General features: G+C 49.6%; 4 protein-coding genes across 4 annotated transcripts; 2 read left to right on the forward strand and 2 right to left on the reverse strand.

Moving 5' to 3' along the window:
- Nucleotides 1-3,305: 3,305 nt before the first annotated feature.
- On the reverse strand, nucleotides 3,306-4,433 carry FVEG_14072 (hypothetical protein). Its single transcript, XM_018903408.1, has 2 exons — nucleotides 3,597-4,433; nucleotides 3,306-3,547 (listed from the first exon to the last, which is right to left on the reverse strand). The coding sequence occupies exons 1-2, from the start codon at nucleotides 3,777-3,779 to the stop codon at nucleotides 3,380-3,382; spliced, it is 351 nt and encodes a 116-aa protein (XP_018762160.1). The 5' UTR covers nucleotides 3,780-4,433; the 3' UTR covers nucleotides 3,306-3,379.
- A 1,310-nt stretch (nucleotides 4,434-5,743) lies between these two features.
- On the forward strand, nucleotides 5,744-7,338 carry FVEG_14073 (hypothetical protein). Its single transcript, XM_018903409.1, has one exon. It carries the CDS (start codon nucleotides 5,774-5,776, stop codon nucleotides 7,109-7,111), a length of 1,338 nt encoding a protein of 445 aa, XP_018762161.1. The 5' UTR covers nucleotides 5,744-5,773; the 3' UTR covers nucleotides 7,112-7,338.
- Nucleotides 7,339-8,661: 1,323 nt separating this feature from the next.
- FVEG_14074 (hypothetical protein) lies at nucleotides 8,662-10,441 on the reverse strand. The gene is made up of 2 exons (XM_018903410.1): nucleotides 9,662-10,441; nucleotides 8,662-9,605 (listed from the first exon to the last, which is right to left on the reverse strand). The coding sequence occupies exons 1-2, from the start codon at nucleotides 10,127-10,129 to the stop codon at nucleotides 8,937-8,939; spliced, it is 1,137 nt and encodes a 378-aa protein (XP_018762162.1). The 5' UTR covers nucleotides 10,130-10,441; the 3' UTR covers nucleotides 8,662-8,936.
- A 614-nt stretch (nucleotides 10,442-11,055) lies between these two features.
- Nucleotides 11,056-13,786, forward strand: FVEG_14075 (hypothetical protein). The gene is made up of 2 exons (XM_018903411.1): nucleotides 11,056-11,690; nucleotides 11,753-13,786. The coding sequence occupies exons 1-2, from the start codon at nucleotides 11,146-11,148 to the stop codon at nucleotides 13,380-13,382; spliced, it is 2,175 nt and encodes a 724-aa protein (XP_018762163.1). The 5' UTR covers nucleotides 11,056-11,145; the 3' UTR covers nucleotides 13,383-13,786.
- The last annotated feature ends 550 nt before the right edge of the window (nucleotides 13,787-14,336 follow it).

A 14,336-nucleotide genomic window follows, 5' to 3' on the forward strand; every position in this document is an offset into this window, starting at 1 on the left:
ATGAACTCGCCGGCTTGAGGGTCAATGCCTCCCCGGAAGGCTCAGGTTTTCCGGAGCCAAAGTCGAGGCTCGACTGGATGGTACCGTTAAGTAGTGCAGTGCAGTCCCTCCTGCCCCTTCCTCCCCGGTCCTCAAAACCAGTGAAAGTTGATCTCGAGATCTCTTTAGGGAGAGGGGGCTAGAATACGGGGAACAAGACCACAGACGGACTCTAGCAAGATGGACCGTGGAGCGTGCTGATGAAGTCGAAGAACACATGGATGGTACCAGAAATAAGCCATCTCGTGAAGGATATCGTGACTCGAGATGATTCTATCGAGGCTGGCCCGGCCGAATTGGCTCAAGTCGTGATAAAGCTAGAAGAAGAGAGAGCAAGCGGCATAAGTGTCATAGACCGCAGGATAGCGTGGCCCAGGGGACCGATTAGTAGATCCCATTATCGGAGTCTCGGCTATTCTTGAACTGCTGAGAATCTATCTAAGGAACAATCTTTTTCAGTCTTACTGGGTCATTTATTGGGCATGGCTTGCAGACTCGGATTGCCGCGAGCCGGCATTCCGAATTTCGATAACAAGGCAACGACGGGACCTATGCTCTTGCTGAAGCCCCTGAAATATTTGGAGGTGTGAAGACGTTCAGTTGTGAAGAACATCTGAAACATTGGCCTGATGCCTGAAAGGACAGGCTGGAAAGGAGCCACACGAGTACTTGAAACCCAGGGACAAACGATACTTGAGCTGCAGATCTTGTATTTTTCCCGAGGCCAACTTGTATAGGAGGAACCTCTCAAGCGACCTAGAAATGAAGATGGAGACGACATTGAGCAACCTGCACCAAAGACATGTCGCGCTATAACGACACCGCCATATGACGGACTTTTTGGGTTCTCAACTGAACCAGTGGCAGCAGCGGCTCTGAGGCCACCTTTGCCCGTGCAATCGAGCGGTGCATACTTATGTCCCTCCAATGTAACGTACTCGCCTGCTTTGAAAGGATACCTGGTGTATCGACCGGGTGCTCTCCCGATCTTGGTGCCCGAGACCAAGATAATACGTCTGCCTCCACACCGAGTCGGTTGTCGTGCATCTCGGTCTCGTCAACATGACCAGGGCTCCCAAACCGAATTTGAGCCGCAGCCGCTCCGCAGACGCTTCCCGAACCCTAGCTACAACGGCACGCTGGAATGCAGCATGAAGAAGAAAGACTCCTCACGTTAAATGAGTACATCGACCGCCATGGCCCTTTTGACCCGAGACTGCTTCACAAGACTTCCCCTAGCGCTTCTTCCGATCGGTGCCAACAACACGGACGAACTGAGACAGCTGGGTCAAAGCTCGATGAATCTTTGGACGGAAAAGACAAGGAGAAGGCGGTTGGAGTTTCCGAGGACACGGCAAGGGATGCATGCAGCCAACAACATTTAAGTGCTGAACCTCAGTGCGCTATTGGGTATCACGCCGCCATGTCACGTGGCTGAAGGTGTCTAGCTATGGATTGCTTAGAGATAATTAATAAATGATGCCACGGACTTGTTAAGCATAGCTTGGTTCATGATGTTGTTCTTACTGAGTGTCGCATAGGTCGCGATCCATCGCTTGCTTGCCTTGCGCTTGTGCCACCAGCGTCACCGACTCGGCGCTAGCTGATAGTAAGCTTTAGTGACAGTGCCCTGTAACCCAGTAAAGCCAAAGCCGCGGCACCTGAGGTGCTAGCCAGATTCGGCGTTATTTAAGTGCGGTTACCACTAAATAATACCTAAGCGTAACAACAAACCTACCCATTTCCAGGCGCCAGAGATGCACCATTGCGAATCAAACTCCCGTCTAGATCTGCATCTGCATCTGCATCTTTCAACAAAAGTGCTGTACGAAAAAGTTAAAATAGTCAGAAACAGCCAGTCCTTCACGAACCTCGATAGAGTGGATCAGGGTCTTGCCCGCGTCAGCCAACGTCTCGATACCATCAACGTCCGTCCTCGTCTCTTAGCCATAGCAAACACTTCGCCTTGCAAACTCGTTCATGCTGTCGATCATTGCATTTGAGACGAGGCTAGTCTCACCCGTTCTGTAGTATCACGCTCTTCCCAAAGCTTCTACCCAGCTTCTCGAGCCAGATCTCCTCGGTTAGGAGCATAGTAAGAATACTTTGCTTTTGGAATATGTGTCCTTACTCGGGTTTGGTCCCAGTCCCGGTGATTATCTTATTAAAAAGCATAACGTCTAAGTTGGAGAGGCTCAATATCACGGCCAGGTTCGGAATGTTGACATACTCGTATCTTCGTTTCTGAAAGAATAATGTTTGCAAGTGAGAGCGAGTGAGATGAGCCTGGGTCGCTTCAACGAGTTGCTGAATTGTACGTCAGCAGCAACCCAGACATTATTTAAGACCACGTACGGCAAGTCAATGATTTTTGAGATTGCCAAGATAGCACAGTCTAGACAATTAGTAGACAAATATAAGATAGGAAGATCACAGAATGCCTCATATTTTGAGTTCTTATTACACAGGTGCAGAATCCTATGGCAAGCATTGTGGCAAACGGCGTTAACCTCTCTTTCTGCTCAACAGCCAGCGCCGATTAGAGGTCGCCGAGAAACCGCCAGCGAATCTTCAGGTTTGTATAGAAATGGACTCTTGCTTAAACTTTCCCTAGGGAAGCCTGGCCCAGTGTCCGACCGAAATGGACTGCACAAGAAGTAAGAAGAAGATTTCTTTAGGTATAAGGATATAAATAGTTTGTGCCAGATACGTTAGCGGTTGGGGTGGTTGATAGTCGTGGCGTGAGGAAGAGTCAGTCTCACGATATCCATTTGGCCGCCTTGGGCTGAGCGTCGGTCGCTGGCATGAGAATTCTCCATTGCTCACTGTTGTAGATGATGGTGGAGATGAAGAGAGACAAAGAACAAGAAGAGTAATAAAGGGGGAGATTACGGTAAGTGTATTCGTCATCTCTGCGTTTGTCGTTGTTTGTTCTGACTGGTGAATGCAGACTGCGTTTGTATCCTCAGGCCTCTAGGTGCCCTGCCCCTCAGCCTTCAGGCCACCTGACAGTGCACTCACTGGCTTGCTAGGGACCTTGGGCGTTGGAGAAAGATACCCACCCAATTAGGCTAGCTTGGATCAACTTCAGACTTTTGTTTGGCCTCACGTAACTTGATCTACCCTAAACACCTCTGCTCGATCTTGCACCTTGAAATATCATGCCTTTTATCCCCGCCAGAAGGTTAACGCATCTTTGTATTGATGCGTCTTCTGTATGGGCGGCAACCCTTTGCGGCGGAATAATGCACGCGTCATCTTGTGATGGAGGGGTTTCAATTTTATAGACATCTAGTCAGACCGAAAGGAGAACAAGACATGACCATGTCCGACCAGTACACTATAACAATGGGGGAAAAAACCAAACAACTTCAATCAAAGAGGGATCTTCCCTTTGTTGGACGGGGGCCTTTTCTTCAAGAGTAGGCTCGTCCCGTGGTTTGCCATGGCCACTGGGGCGCTGCGTCAGAGTTGTGACGGGATCGGACTGACTCTGGCTGCCCGAAGACTGCAAAAGGTGAGTAAATCGACTTGGCCAAATAATAAAGTGATCGTACCTTGGGCGAGCGGTGGAGTTGACAGACTTGAGACTGCAGTTCCAGATCGCGAACTCTATCTTGCAATGCTTTAACATGATCTATAGCCATAATGCCGCCAGGTTCGGCTTGCGCGGATGACTGCACATCAGGAGACCTGGGCTTGAGGGCCTTTTCAGGCTCAAGCTTGTTCGTGGGAGCCATTGGTTGAGAGCGGTTGATTTCGGACAAGATTGGGAGCAGAGATAGAATTGACCTTGAATGTGCGAGCCTAGGATTTATACCTGAAATTAAGAGCGTGAGTGTTTTCAAGACTTTTTGAAAAGTCGTGCTGGATGATAAGGGACACCCAGACTGTCAGATGAGCAATAGTAGACCATATGGTCTGCCTCCTCTTCAGACTGGATTTGTTCCTTTCCCTAGAGAGGCAAATAAGCTAGTGCAGGCACCCGAAACATAAGCGCTAGTTCATTGACTGTCAGGGGCGGTGAGGGCACATGCATTCAGATGCTGCGTATTGAAGTCAGAATTCGACAGGGTCAATGCTGATGTCTCATGTTGCGTCCGGGCTTAAGACGCCAGAAGATCCCGACTGGCCTCAGTGTGACGGTAAACAAGATATACGGATGCGACGAGCTTAATCTGCCTGACAAGTTGGACACTAAGAAACAAGGATCACAGCCACTTTCTGCATCGTTGCTGGGAACCCTATTGGGAGTGTTTAGTGGTATTGATGTCCAAGTTATGAGCTAGGAGTGTTACTTGCAATTGAGACTTGTGGCTGAGAACTTCTTCCGGCTGAGAGAACTTGGGGAGTGTTTAAAGTAGTCCAACGCTCACCCTAATCTTGAGTAACTGATTTCTCATCATAAGCTCGCGGAGAAGAAGAAAGCGGCATGTGGGATTAGTTACACAGAGGTGGCATGGGTAAATGCAACAGGTCATTATAGTAAGCATGTCCCTTACATATTTTTGCTATGAGGCTTGCTACGACAAATCGGGGAATTTGAATACCCTAGACCGGATTAGCGAAGTAATGTCCTTTGTACTAGCGTCAATATCCTGGTTATGATAATAGTTATTGTATGGGACCTAGAACTTTCTAATGGACCATCATGCTATTTTTATTTTCTCCGCATCCATATCTAGATACGTTTATTCCTCTGAGAAAGCCCGCTCTCACGCTTGCTAAATTTGAATCATGCTGTTACATGAGTGGAAGCCACAGGACCTTACAAGTACTCAGGTGCGCTGACCAAAAGAGACTCACGTAAGGCACAAGAAAGGAAAGAAAACAGTCTATCTCTGGATTTTCTTATAATAGAAACCGTTATTACTATTACAAGATTGATGGAGGTAATTAATAGGCTGTTGCAAGAAGCCACCTCTTATGAACGAGGATCGGGCCTCCATGTCAGGCTCCGATTACTTATCTATCGGTAGAGAGAGAATTGCGAGAACGGAGAGGAAAGCGCTGAGAATTGGGGTACAAGCGGACAGGAAGACACTGGACCTAGGCAAAATTGCTTTTGGTGCTTTTGACAAGCTTTGGCAACTTGGTCAATGTTACCCTAGAACCAGTGGATTATCATAACAACCATCAAGGTTTAAGCGGGGTATCGTGTAATGATCTGATTACCTTTGGAGTGCCAAGCTTATATTTTCTATTTCTTAGATTGATAGTCCCGCTTTCCTCGTGATGCTTGGAGAGCATCTGATGCCTACCCCGGTTCGATCAATCACGGGTTGGATGACAGTACGGATAGCTCTATGTCCTTATCAGCGCGGTTGCGGTAGTGATGCTCGACCGATAGAGCTAGTCCTGGATGGGTTAAGTTTTTTCGGTTAACCATTATTAGGGTGTACCTCTTTTGGCTGCTAAACACTGCTTGCATACAAGTGCTGTCTATCACTAATAAAAGGGCATAAAATACTGCGTAAAATCCTAGCAGGGAGGATATATCGGAGTGAAAGAGTATCAAAGTATTTACTTTAGATTGACGTCTAATCTTAACTCAAGTTAGGACTGTTAGAGAGAGTATAGCGGATATGTACGGCTGGTGAGGACAGAGCGGCGTCCCCACTTGATTAGTCAGGCCAGGTCGGTTGACCAGGTGACGTCAAAACAACAGACCCCAATCAATGCGCCGCTCTATCTAATATGTTCACCACGAACTATTATCAATAAGCAAGCAAAAATGCGCACTGCTGATATCCAAAACTGGCGGCAAGAGATAGAAACAACAGGGCCTGAGTATTGCGACACGTTTTACGATTTTTCTTGCCCCAGAGATTATCAATTTCCTCAGTCCCTTCCGTTATCGCCACCAGATTCCCAAAGCGAGACCAGGAAACGACTCATGGATGATGGCTCGGAGCCAGCGGCTAAGAGACGCAGGGGGCAAGAAGATACTGATAGGACACCAAGAGCCCCTCGAAGTCAGCGAACGAGGGGATTTCCAACAACATCAGATGCCCCAGGCTTTGCGCGAGATGCTCAAGCCCACTCGGTGACAGCATCGCAATCAACGCAATCACAAGCATCTGGTCGCTCGTCACCTTCGAAGCAACTCGCATCACTTGAGATCAGTCCCAGCGGGTTCGAGCCGCGCGAGTTCACCGTGGACGATGTTGATTTGCCACGGCAACTTTGCGACATACTCGATGGGCTACAGGATATTAAGAATAGCGCATTCGGGATTATCTCACGCGATTTCGAGGAGGAAATCACCAAACTTGCCAAAACCGATCGTCAATTTTCTCGGGTCCGAAGCCACATGTTTGCGGACTTAAGCGTTCGCGATAAATTCGGCCCTACACCTTCTCCCGAGGACGCGCGGAGCTTGGCTACGGCAGCAGCCGATTGCCACGTTACAGTGCAAAACGAAGCTGGATGGAACATGATGGTACACTATCCTCTCTTGTCCCTGGCCGTTTATGGCTCCCAGCGTCAAAAACAGCTCGTTGGAGTCGCGCCTTGCACAACTGCCAAGATCATCCAGGAGTATCTACAATCGCCAACACAAGCCAAGATGATTGACTTTTGCATCTATCTCGATCCAAAGGATAACGCATCACAAGTCGAAGAGGCGCGGAGGATTTTACCATGCGGCTATGTCAATCACACTGACTTTTATTCGTTGCGCAATCGTCCCATCGCTCTGAGCATTGAGACCAAGGGCGCGAGTAGTACGCCAGCAGGGTCTGCTGAGTTGCAGATAGGGACATGGCACTCAGCGCAGTGGCGGTTTCTGGAAGACCTGGTTTCACGCAATGCTGGTTCTATGGATGGGCTGCCGTTTTTACCTGCTATCATCGTCCAGGGACATCAGTGGAGTTTTGCTGCCACGACAAGAGAGGGGCAGAAGACGGTCTTGTGGCTACCATTCCAGTTTGGTTCGACAGATGATGTGATAGGTGTTTATAAGACTGTCTTGGGACTTCAGCAACTATGTCGCTGGGTTGATGGTGTCTTCTGGCCATGGTATAAGAGAAACGCGCTGAGTATATCAGAGGATAGGGATTATACATCATAGTTGTGCTTCAACCATTAGTGGGTAGCATGGAGTTTTGTGAATTCCTTTATGTATTTCTGTATTTTCTACAAGATACCCAAGTAGCGTATGCAGATATTGATAAACCAGCCAGTCTAGAAACAGCTAGAGAGAAGAACCGTGCTACCTGGAACTCGTTGTTCGTGGTGTGACACGGGACACTGGGATGATAAACGGGACGCGTTTTGAGTTGCAGCTAAACGTCGATAGATGAAAACGCGCCCCGTTTTGAGCAGGAGTACTTGAGCAGGATCTGAGCCAAATACCACTTAAGGGCGTTGCACCCTCTGCCAGAGACTCGCAGGCTTCTGCCGTGTCTTCCCTAATCCAGAGGGGTTCCTCCTTGGGGTTTCCTAACTTATAGCTTGCTAGATTGCATCCGACATCACGAGGTACAGAGAAGTCGTCGTCGCAAGGTTTCTCCTCCATAGCCGGCGCACATATGTGTCCTCACTCAAGTTCTCAGAGGCGTCAAAACACTCAATGGAGAAGTGCCGCAGCAGATCCTATCAGAACTCTCAACACTTGGAAAATCGAACTGCCAGCTACTTATTCGCTCGGAATTACATTATCTGCGTAACCCGTTTTCCTCTAGACTGTAGTGCTGCTGGAGGGGGTTTGCCGTTCTGAATCTGTGTCGAGATTGACCGATTTGGAATAATCAACTTGTATTTCTAGACAGAAACTCTCACCCAGTTCCAAATGAAAGCCTGCCATACCATTGCGTTGAAGCACAGGCAGGAAATTGCCAATCATCCCCCATTATGTCCGGGAATTTAGTAGTAGCGTATTAAAGCTCTTACATATGACCCCAACGTCACATCTCTCGATCAAGAAATCTAATAAAGCCGCCGATTGCTTCTTCGCTGGCTTATACGGGACATCTTGAGAAGTACTTCCTTCATCATGCAACATGTTCCAGAGAGATCCAACAGCCACGCAGCCGACCCATGTCTGAATGGCGGGTCGGCACCACAAAACGGCAACGTTCTGGAGGCGGGAGTCATACACTAGAGTCAACGGGGGAGCTATGAGGTGTCTTATAGATAGAATAGTATCAATGTGTTCGCACAAGGAACATGTTGTGGCAGTAGTAGTGACAGCATGGTAGGTGACTCTGAAGACAGGCTGGACTCGTAAAACCGTCTCGTAAAAGCGTCTCGTAAAATCGCCCCGTCGTAGAAAGCGCATACTCTTAGAAATCGGCCCCCTCGTAGAAATCTAACATCATAAAAGTCTACCGTCATAGAATTGGTCTGTCCTAGCATTCAACCGCATTATGACATAGCCCTACGTATTGGAAAACGCACACGATCATAGTGTACTGTAACGCAACTGTCTTGGCTGACGACTCACGTTGGGCAACAAGACGCCAAATGAGATTTTTCATCGAATTTCTTAGCTGAGTGCCAACGAGGTTTTGTCCAGGCACTCCGGTTACTCTACTGATCGAGAATGAGTCCTGGCAAACAGCTGATGCTCATTGAGCTTGGTCAGTGACATGTTGAAAGCTGTGAATTTTTTTGTGATTGGTCCGGGATGCGTTTGTCACGGCATCTCAATTCAATTCATTGTACTGACAAGTTATTCGGATAGGACTGTTCACGGCCTGGACATGGATAACCGATGTTACTCTAAATACAGGGAATCTATCAACACCTATGTATGTGGATGCTCTGAATGTACATGTCCCCTCGCCCGACGCCTATGTGTCGCGTCGCGTTGAATCAAGATTCGTTCCGATGGCCACTCCATTCCTACTCGGCAGAATACTACCCGAACTACCAATAATAGCTGCATAACATTCTCAATTCATCTCCAAGTCTGGATCGATAGGGCCATTGCCTTGAATTTGATGCGCAAGATCAAACAGCGAAATATCCCGTTTGGCCAAATCACTGGTCAGTCGAGCAAGTCCATCGGGTCCAAGATCGACGAGACTGCCAATGACACGCAAGTAATTGGTCTTGTCACCAATTTCCCGAAAGGAAGCTTCCAGTCGGTTCTTCTCCAAAGTGTCATTCTCAATCTGGCTCTGGAGCGCTGAACTGCTGGCCTCGTCTTTGCGAAGCTGATCCTCAAGGGCCGTCACCTCGGGCTGAAGCTGCGCGATGTCATGCTCGCATGCCTGGAGTCTCGCGTTGTAGCTCTGCGTCGTGGTATCGATGGCGACAGGATCGAGGGCCATTTCGTGCTTGTGCTGATCGAAGATTGCTTTGCCCTTCTCGATGGACGCCTTGGTCATGAGCTGGGCGTCGAGCTCGGCGCGCTTGGTGGCGAGTGTCGCGATGGTGTTCTCGAGGGAGGCGTTGGAAAGGGACCTCTGGCCCGTGGAGATGCGTTTTGCGAGCTCGTCGATCTGGGTGCTGCAGCTGAGGCTGTCGTCTTCGCTCTTCTTGACGAGGGTAGAGCAGATGTATGGGATATTGGCAAGCGCGTGAGGAAGGTGGGTTGGGGCTGTTCGGGGTGAGTCTGCCTGTGAAGCAAGCGTTAGTGATGCTGACGGGACGTACGATTCGACTCGATACGTACAACGACTGAAACGGAGGAAGTACGACGACCAAGTGGGCTGTTCAACAAGAGGCTGCTTGCGCCTTCAGAGTTGGCAGTCCGAGCTCGCTTGGGAGACTGGGTAGAGACAGAGACAAGCGGTGAGCCAAGGTGTTTGCCATAAGCATTCACTATCACAGTCTGTGCCTCGGGTTGAGGCTCAGGCTGAAGCTGAGTATCCGTCGACTCCTCCTCGCCGTCCATGATGATACTCTCACTATCAGGCCTCGCACTTTGGCTCTGACGCGTCACAGCCTTTTTGCCAACATTGAAGTGGCTCAAAGCATAGCGCACATCTTCAAGTTTGAGATTCGGGTTGTTTGCGTCACGGCGACACGCACTTCGAAGGAGGGACTCGCGGATCTCGTCGGTCGTATGTGAAGGCGTAGGCGTAGCAGCTTCATCTGCGTCGGTTGAAGGTTTGACGGTGGCGACAAAGAGGTGCGCCATTTCTTCGGTAAGAGAGCAGCTCCAGGGTTTCTTAGGCAAGAAGCCAAGGACGACTTCCTAAGGCCATTGGTTCGTGGCATCGTGAATCCTGCGAGCGGCGGTGACGATGCGCTTCGTGATTTTTTCTGTCGCGCTCTCGATGTGAAGATTCTCCACGATCTGGGCTTCTTCTGCGTCGGCGTCGGTGGATTCCATCGCCATCAATCGTTATCAAGGCGTTGCAGGATTTGCAGGTGATGCGTGCGCGTGCGCGATCGTAGGAGGAGGGAGTCGTGGGTGGTTGAGTTGACGAGAGGCTTGTTTGTTTGTTCGTCGAGCAGCGAGGAATTTTGAGAGTGAATGAATGTCATGTGACACAGACCTTCATCAGACAGTGAAGAATTCTATGATGGTGCGATTACGATAAGGTGAATTCGCCAAGGTTACGGGTTCGGGGTACGATAGGGTGAATTTTACGAGGAGGTGCATTCATTTTACGACGCAGTACATTTTACGAGGCGATCAAGCTTTACGAGCACAGATTCTATCAGCGCTACTTACTCTCTTTTATGAGGTGGTACATTTTACGAGCGCAGGCAGACTTTTTTTTACAAGCGCCCCCGACCGATCATGAGAATGGATTCCAGGCGTCGAAATTCTGTACGGTGGTGATCGCCCATGCTGTTCATTTGCCAGCGACTGCATCGCGATCATTATTATACTCCATAATAATAATGCGCGCATTGTTACAGCAAACCTGCAAAACCTAATTCCATTCGCGAACGTTTAACTGTCAGAGCTTCTGGAATGTGGATATTGATCCAGGAGATGCAGCCATTGATTTTATTTGCTTTAGGGAGCTACAGGGCATCTCCACTGAAGCTTAATTTTTCTAGCCGGTGACGCGCGTTAGTCAGCATTTTCGAGAATGGTACCTACCTACGTCACAACTCCCCGCTCAATGGAAGCATCCAACATCACCAACCTTGACGCGACGCGACTCGACGATGCGGCGCCCTCGCCTCGCTTGACGTACCATGAGTGTTGCGGCCTCTGATAGCACCAGCGGCAACGTAAGCGACAGGCTTGTATTACTTCTCGACCAGCTCAACCATTTCGCCGACTCCCTCCTTGACAACAGCAAAGACCCAATCCTACAAGCCTGGCATCGCCTCAAAGCCGAATTCAACACCAGCTCCGTCCTCCCCGAAGCCTCGGACTGCATCGCCGAGTTCCTCTTTGCATCATGGGCCGTCATCAATGTCCATGAAAGCATCGTCTCTTTTGCCTGCCAACGGCTGTACCAAGACCAGATCAAGTGCCTCAAATCCTCCCCGCGATCACGGCTATCATCCATTGCAAAGATCCTCCATAGCGACAGAGAGGTGTGCTTTTTCGTTCTCGATAAGCAGTCAGGCAATACAACTGTAGTCAACGCCTTTGGGACTCTACATGAAAAGCATCCGGACGTCGGACTTGTTGAGTTTTGCAAAAAGGCTGAGGATCGATGTCGGGAGCTGGCCACATTATCTAGGGATGTGAGCCGACAGACGCTGGTTCGCGAGACGTTCAAGGGGTTTGGGTACAGTTGGCTCCTACCTTGGCACCTTGATTGCATTGCTTGGCTGACTGACTTCTCTCAAGGAGCGACATTTGGCCTGGGGCCGCTACTCGCCAGGCCATCAAGATCTCTGGTCCCGAAGACGGCAGTAAAGGCCAGACAGCAGTCTCCGCTCGCGCCTCCGCCCATGCCTCCGTCAAACGTTCAGCCTCACGCGACTCTTGCCTCGAAAGACAAACCTCCCCAGTCCGCAACAACCCCAAATCCCCGACCGCATCGCCTCCCGTATCTCCACCTGCTGGCCTTAGCCTTGACCTCGACGACGATCAGGGTCCAATCTCGAGCCCAGAGTTAGGTCGTCGCTATGATCTCTCTGAGATTCCCGCAATCGACGACTACGACTACGACATCTCACTCAACCCACGGAGCCCTTCCCCTGGCAGAGACCTCGAGATGATGACCTTTTCACCATTGCACGGTTCGGATGCTGGAGAGTCCGTGGGTGGCAACAGCCATAAATCGACCAAGAGAAAAGTCGACATCTCGATAATACCCCCCAACAAGCGTCTGGTCACCAAGTTTGACCCCTGGAAACCCTCCAAGAAAAGTCCTCGCGTCGTGGCTCCTCTCCAACAGCTCCTCCATTCCTCCAAGACACGACTCTCACCCGAACAGGATCTCGACGACATCATCGTCAATACCGCAATCTCGCGCTTGTCATCCCCCTCCGTCGCCGTAATGGACAGTCTTTTCCCCGAATCAGCTCAGCAGCAACACATCGCCCAATCCCAAGGACTGTTCGGCTCAAAGTCCGTCGTCCTCATCCCCGCATGCGATCGGTCTTCTCATCACTGGAGATTGTACTGCTGGAGACATCCCGCAACACTCGAGGTCCTGGATTCAATGCGCACCTTGGTTGATAACACTACGACCAATGTTAAAGATGCCATAGCGGCTGTGACGGGCATTGACGACATCAACGTGTCGTATGTTGAGTGTACTCAGCAGCCCAATGCGTTTGACTGCGGCCTTTACACTGTCAAGTTTGCACAGCAGATTGCCTCAGGACACGATCCAGCACTTGATAGCATGCCGTTCGAATCAACCGCCTACCGAGCCTATATTACCTCCGGTCTCCTCACCTCAGAGTCAGCAAGCCTTCCCCCCTGGACACCATCTGGACAACAGCTGTTTCCGATCATGATGAGACTCTGGAAGCGCCGCAACGCGTACCGTCTCTTGGATCAATCCCCATCACTGTTGCCGGCTGTATGCAATCTAGACCTCTGTGCGCTCGAGCAGATGCAGGTTGGCTTGGAAATACTTTACACCACTTCCCAATCCTATCACTCACGCCACCAGACCCTCCTCACCCAGGCAATACAGGGACACACCAACGATCGCTCTGTGTCAGCCATGCCAGCTTACGCTGGCCTTGACGCCCTCAAAGAGTTTTGTCGTATCCGTCAAAGACTCTCCGACGAGTCCACCGACCCCGGAGCTAACGAAAGCCAGCATATGAACGCAGCCCAGGTATCCGTCCAACTTCACGTGGACGCTTTGGAACGAGAATTGAAAGAGAAGCAGCGGCTTCTGCATGAGGACACCCAAGCCGCGTATCGGGAATGTGTAGTATCGATTCTTATTCTTAGATACACTCGAAAGAAGTTTGATCGTCTGCACGGAGCTTTTCTTGAGAAGAAGTCTTGCTAGACTTAGATGATTGTTTTGGCTGGTCTGGTCTGGTCTGGTCTTGTGGTCATTACTGCATGGATGCTATTCAGCAATGAATTACGATAGAAAGTATATGTTAACGACGAAATGAGTAATGAATTAACCGACAATGGGTTCTCCTGGCCTCTGCTTGATAGTTGCATTTCTTAGATTAGATATCTGAGTGGCCTATGAATCTTGACTGCGCGTGAATTGGTATTCCAGGTATGCCTTTTGTTCTGTTCTTGGTTGCCGTTGATGTGTTAATCATCAACATGATAACCGATACACTACCCATACAGCATCAGCAGTTGACTGATTCTTCTGACTGGCACGGTGAAACGAACGCATTGATCAGTTGGAGGTTTTTGACCCGAGCAGCATCAATTGAGTACCAACACCACTCAGACTCTAAGACCGACAACGGGGCGGGGAGAATCATTAAACGTATAATCCCAGTTTTTTACTCACCTCGAAGTAATAAAAGCAGGTACTGGCATTGGTGGGTGAGTGTTCACGGACAACATGGGCCTTTGCGATGAGCATCATGCTCAGCTGGTATTGAAACTAGATCTTCGGGTGCTCCGCAGAGTGGTGATGCGGGTATTCGATAAGTCCCTCGAGTGTGACATTCAACACGCTTTCGGTCTTAGGAAGGTCGACGCTCAGAAGTCTCGTGAAGCCTAAGATGATATACTGGCCCCAGGCCTTAACTCTAAGGCTAACTTGAAGGTGCAGGAAGACCCGATGATGGTCTGGGATAAGGGAGTCTTCCTTAGGGAGTTGACGAAGCTGAATCTGGGTGCATGCCGGAAGAAGAAGCATTATTGTGTCCCTGGTACTTGAGTTAACCTGCTTACCATCTAACGGAATCATCATCATTAACTCAATAACTGCACTGCCACCAAACTTGGTGGGTTATATTGTAACAAATCGGCCAAAGAAGACAAGGTG

This window comes from Fusarium verticillioides (genome assembly GCF_000149555.1).
Source record: "Fusarium verticillioides 7600 chromosome Unknown supercont3.28, whole genome shotgun sequence".
NCBI classification, from domain to species: domain Eukaryota; kingdom Fungi; phylum Ascomycota; class Sordariomycetes; order Hypocreales; family Nectriaceae; genus Fusarium; species Fusarium verticillioides.

Excerpts from the sequence above, each read along its gene's own strand:
- FVEG_14075 (XM_018903411.1), top strand. The coding sequence starts at position 11,146 with ATGAGTGTTGCGGCCTCTGATAGCACCAGCGGCAACGTAAGCGACAGG. Across the intron at positions 11,691-11,752 it reads GAGACGTTCAAGGGGTTTGG|GAGCGACATTTGGCCTGGGG; the intron begins GTACAGTTGGCT and ends ACTTCTCTCAAG.
- FVEG_14072 (XM_018903408.1), bottom strand. The coding sequence starts at position 3,779 with ATGGCTCCCACGAACAAGCTTGAGCCTGAAAAGGCCCTCAAGCCCAGG. Across the intron at positions 3,548-3,596 it reads AACTCCACCGCTCGCCCAAG|TCTTCGGGCAGCCAGAGTCA; the intron begins GTACGATCACTT and ends CACCTTTTGCAG.
- FVEG_14073 (XM_018903409.1), top strand. The coding sequence starts at position 5,774 with ATGCGCACTGCTGATATCCAAAACTGGCGGCAAGAGATAGAAACAACA.
- FVEG_14074 (XM_018903410.1), bottom strand. The coding sequence starts at position 10,129 with ATGGCGCACCTCTTTGTCGCCACCGTCAAACCTTCAACCGACGCAGAT. Across the intron at positions 9,606-9,661 it reads CTTCCTCCGTTTCAGTCGTT|GCAGACTCACCCCGAACAGC; the intron begins GTACGTATCGAG and ends CTTGCTTCACAG.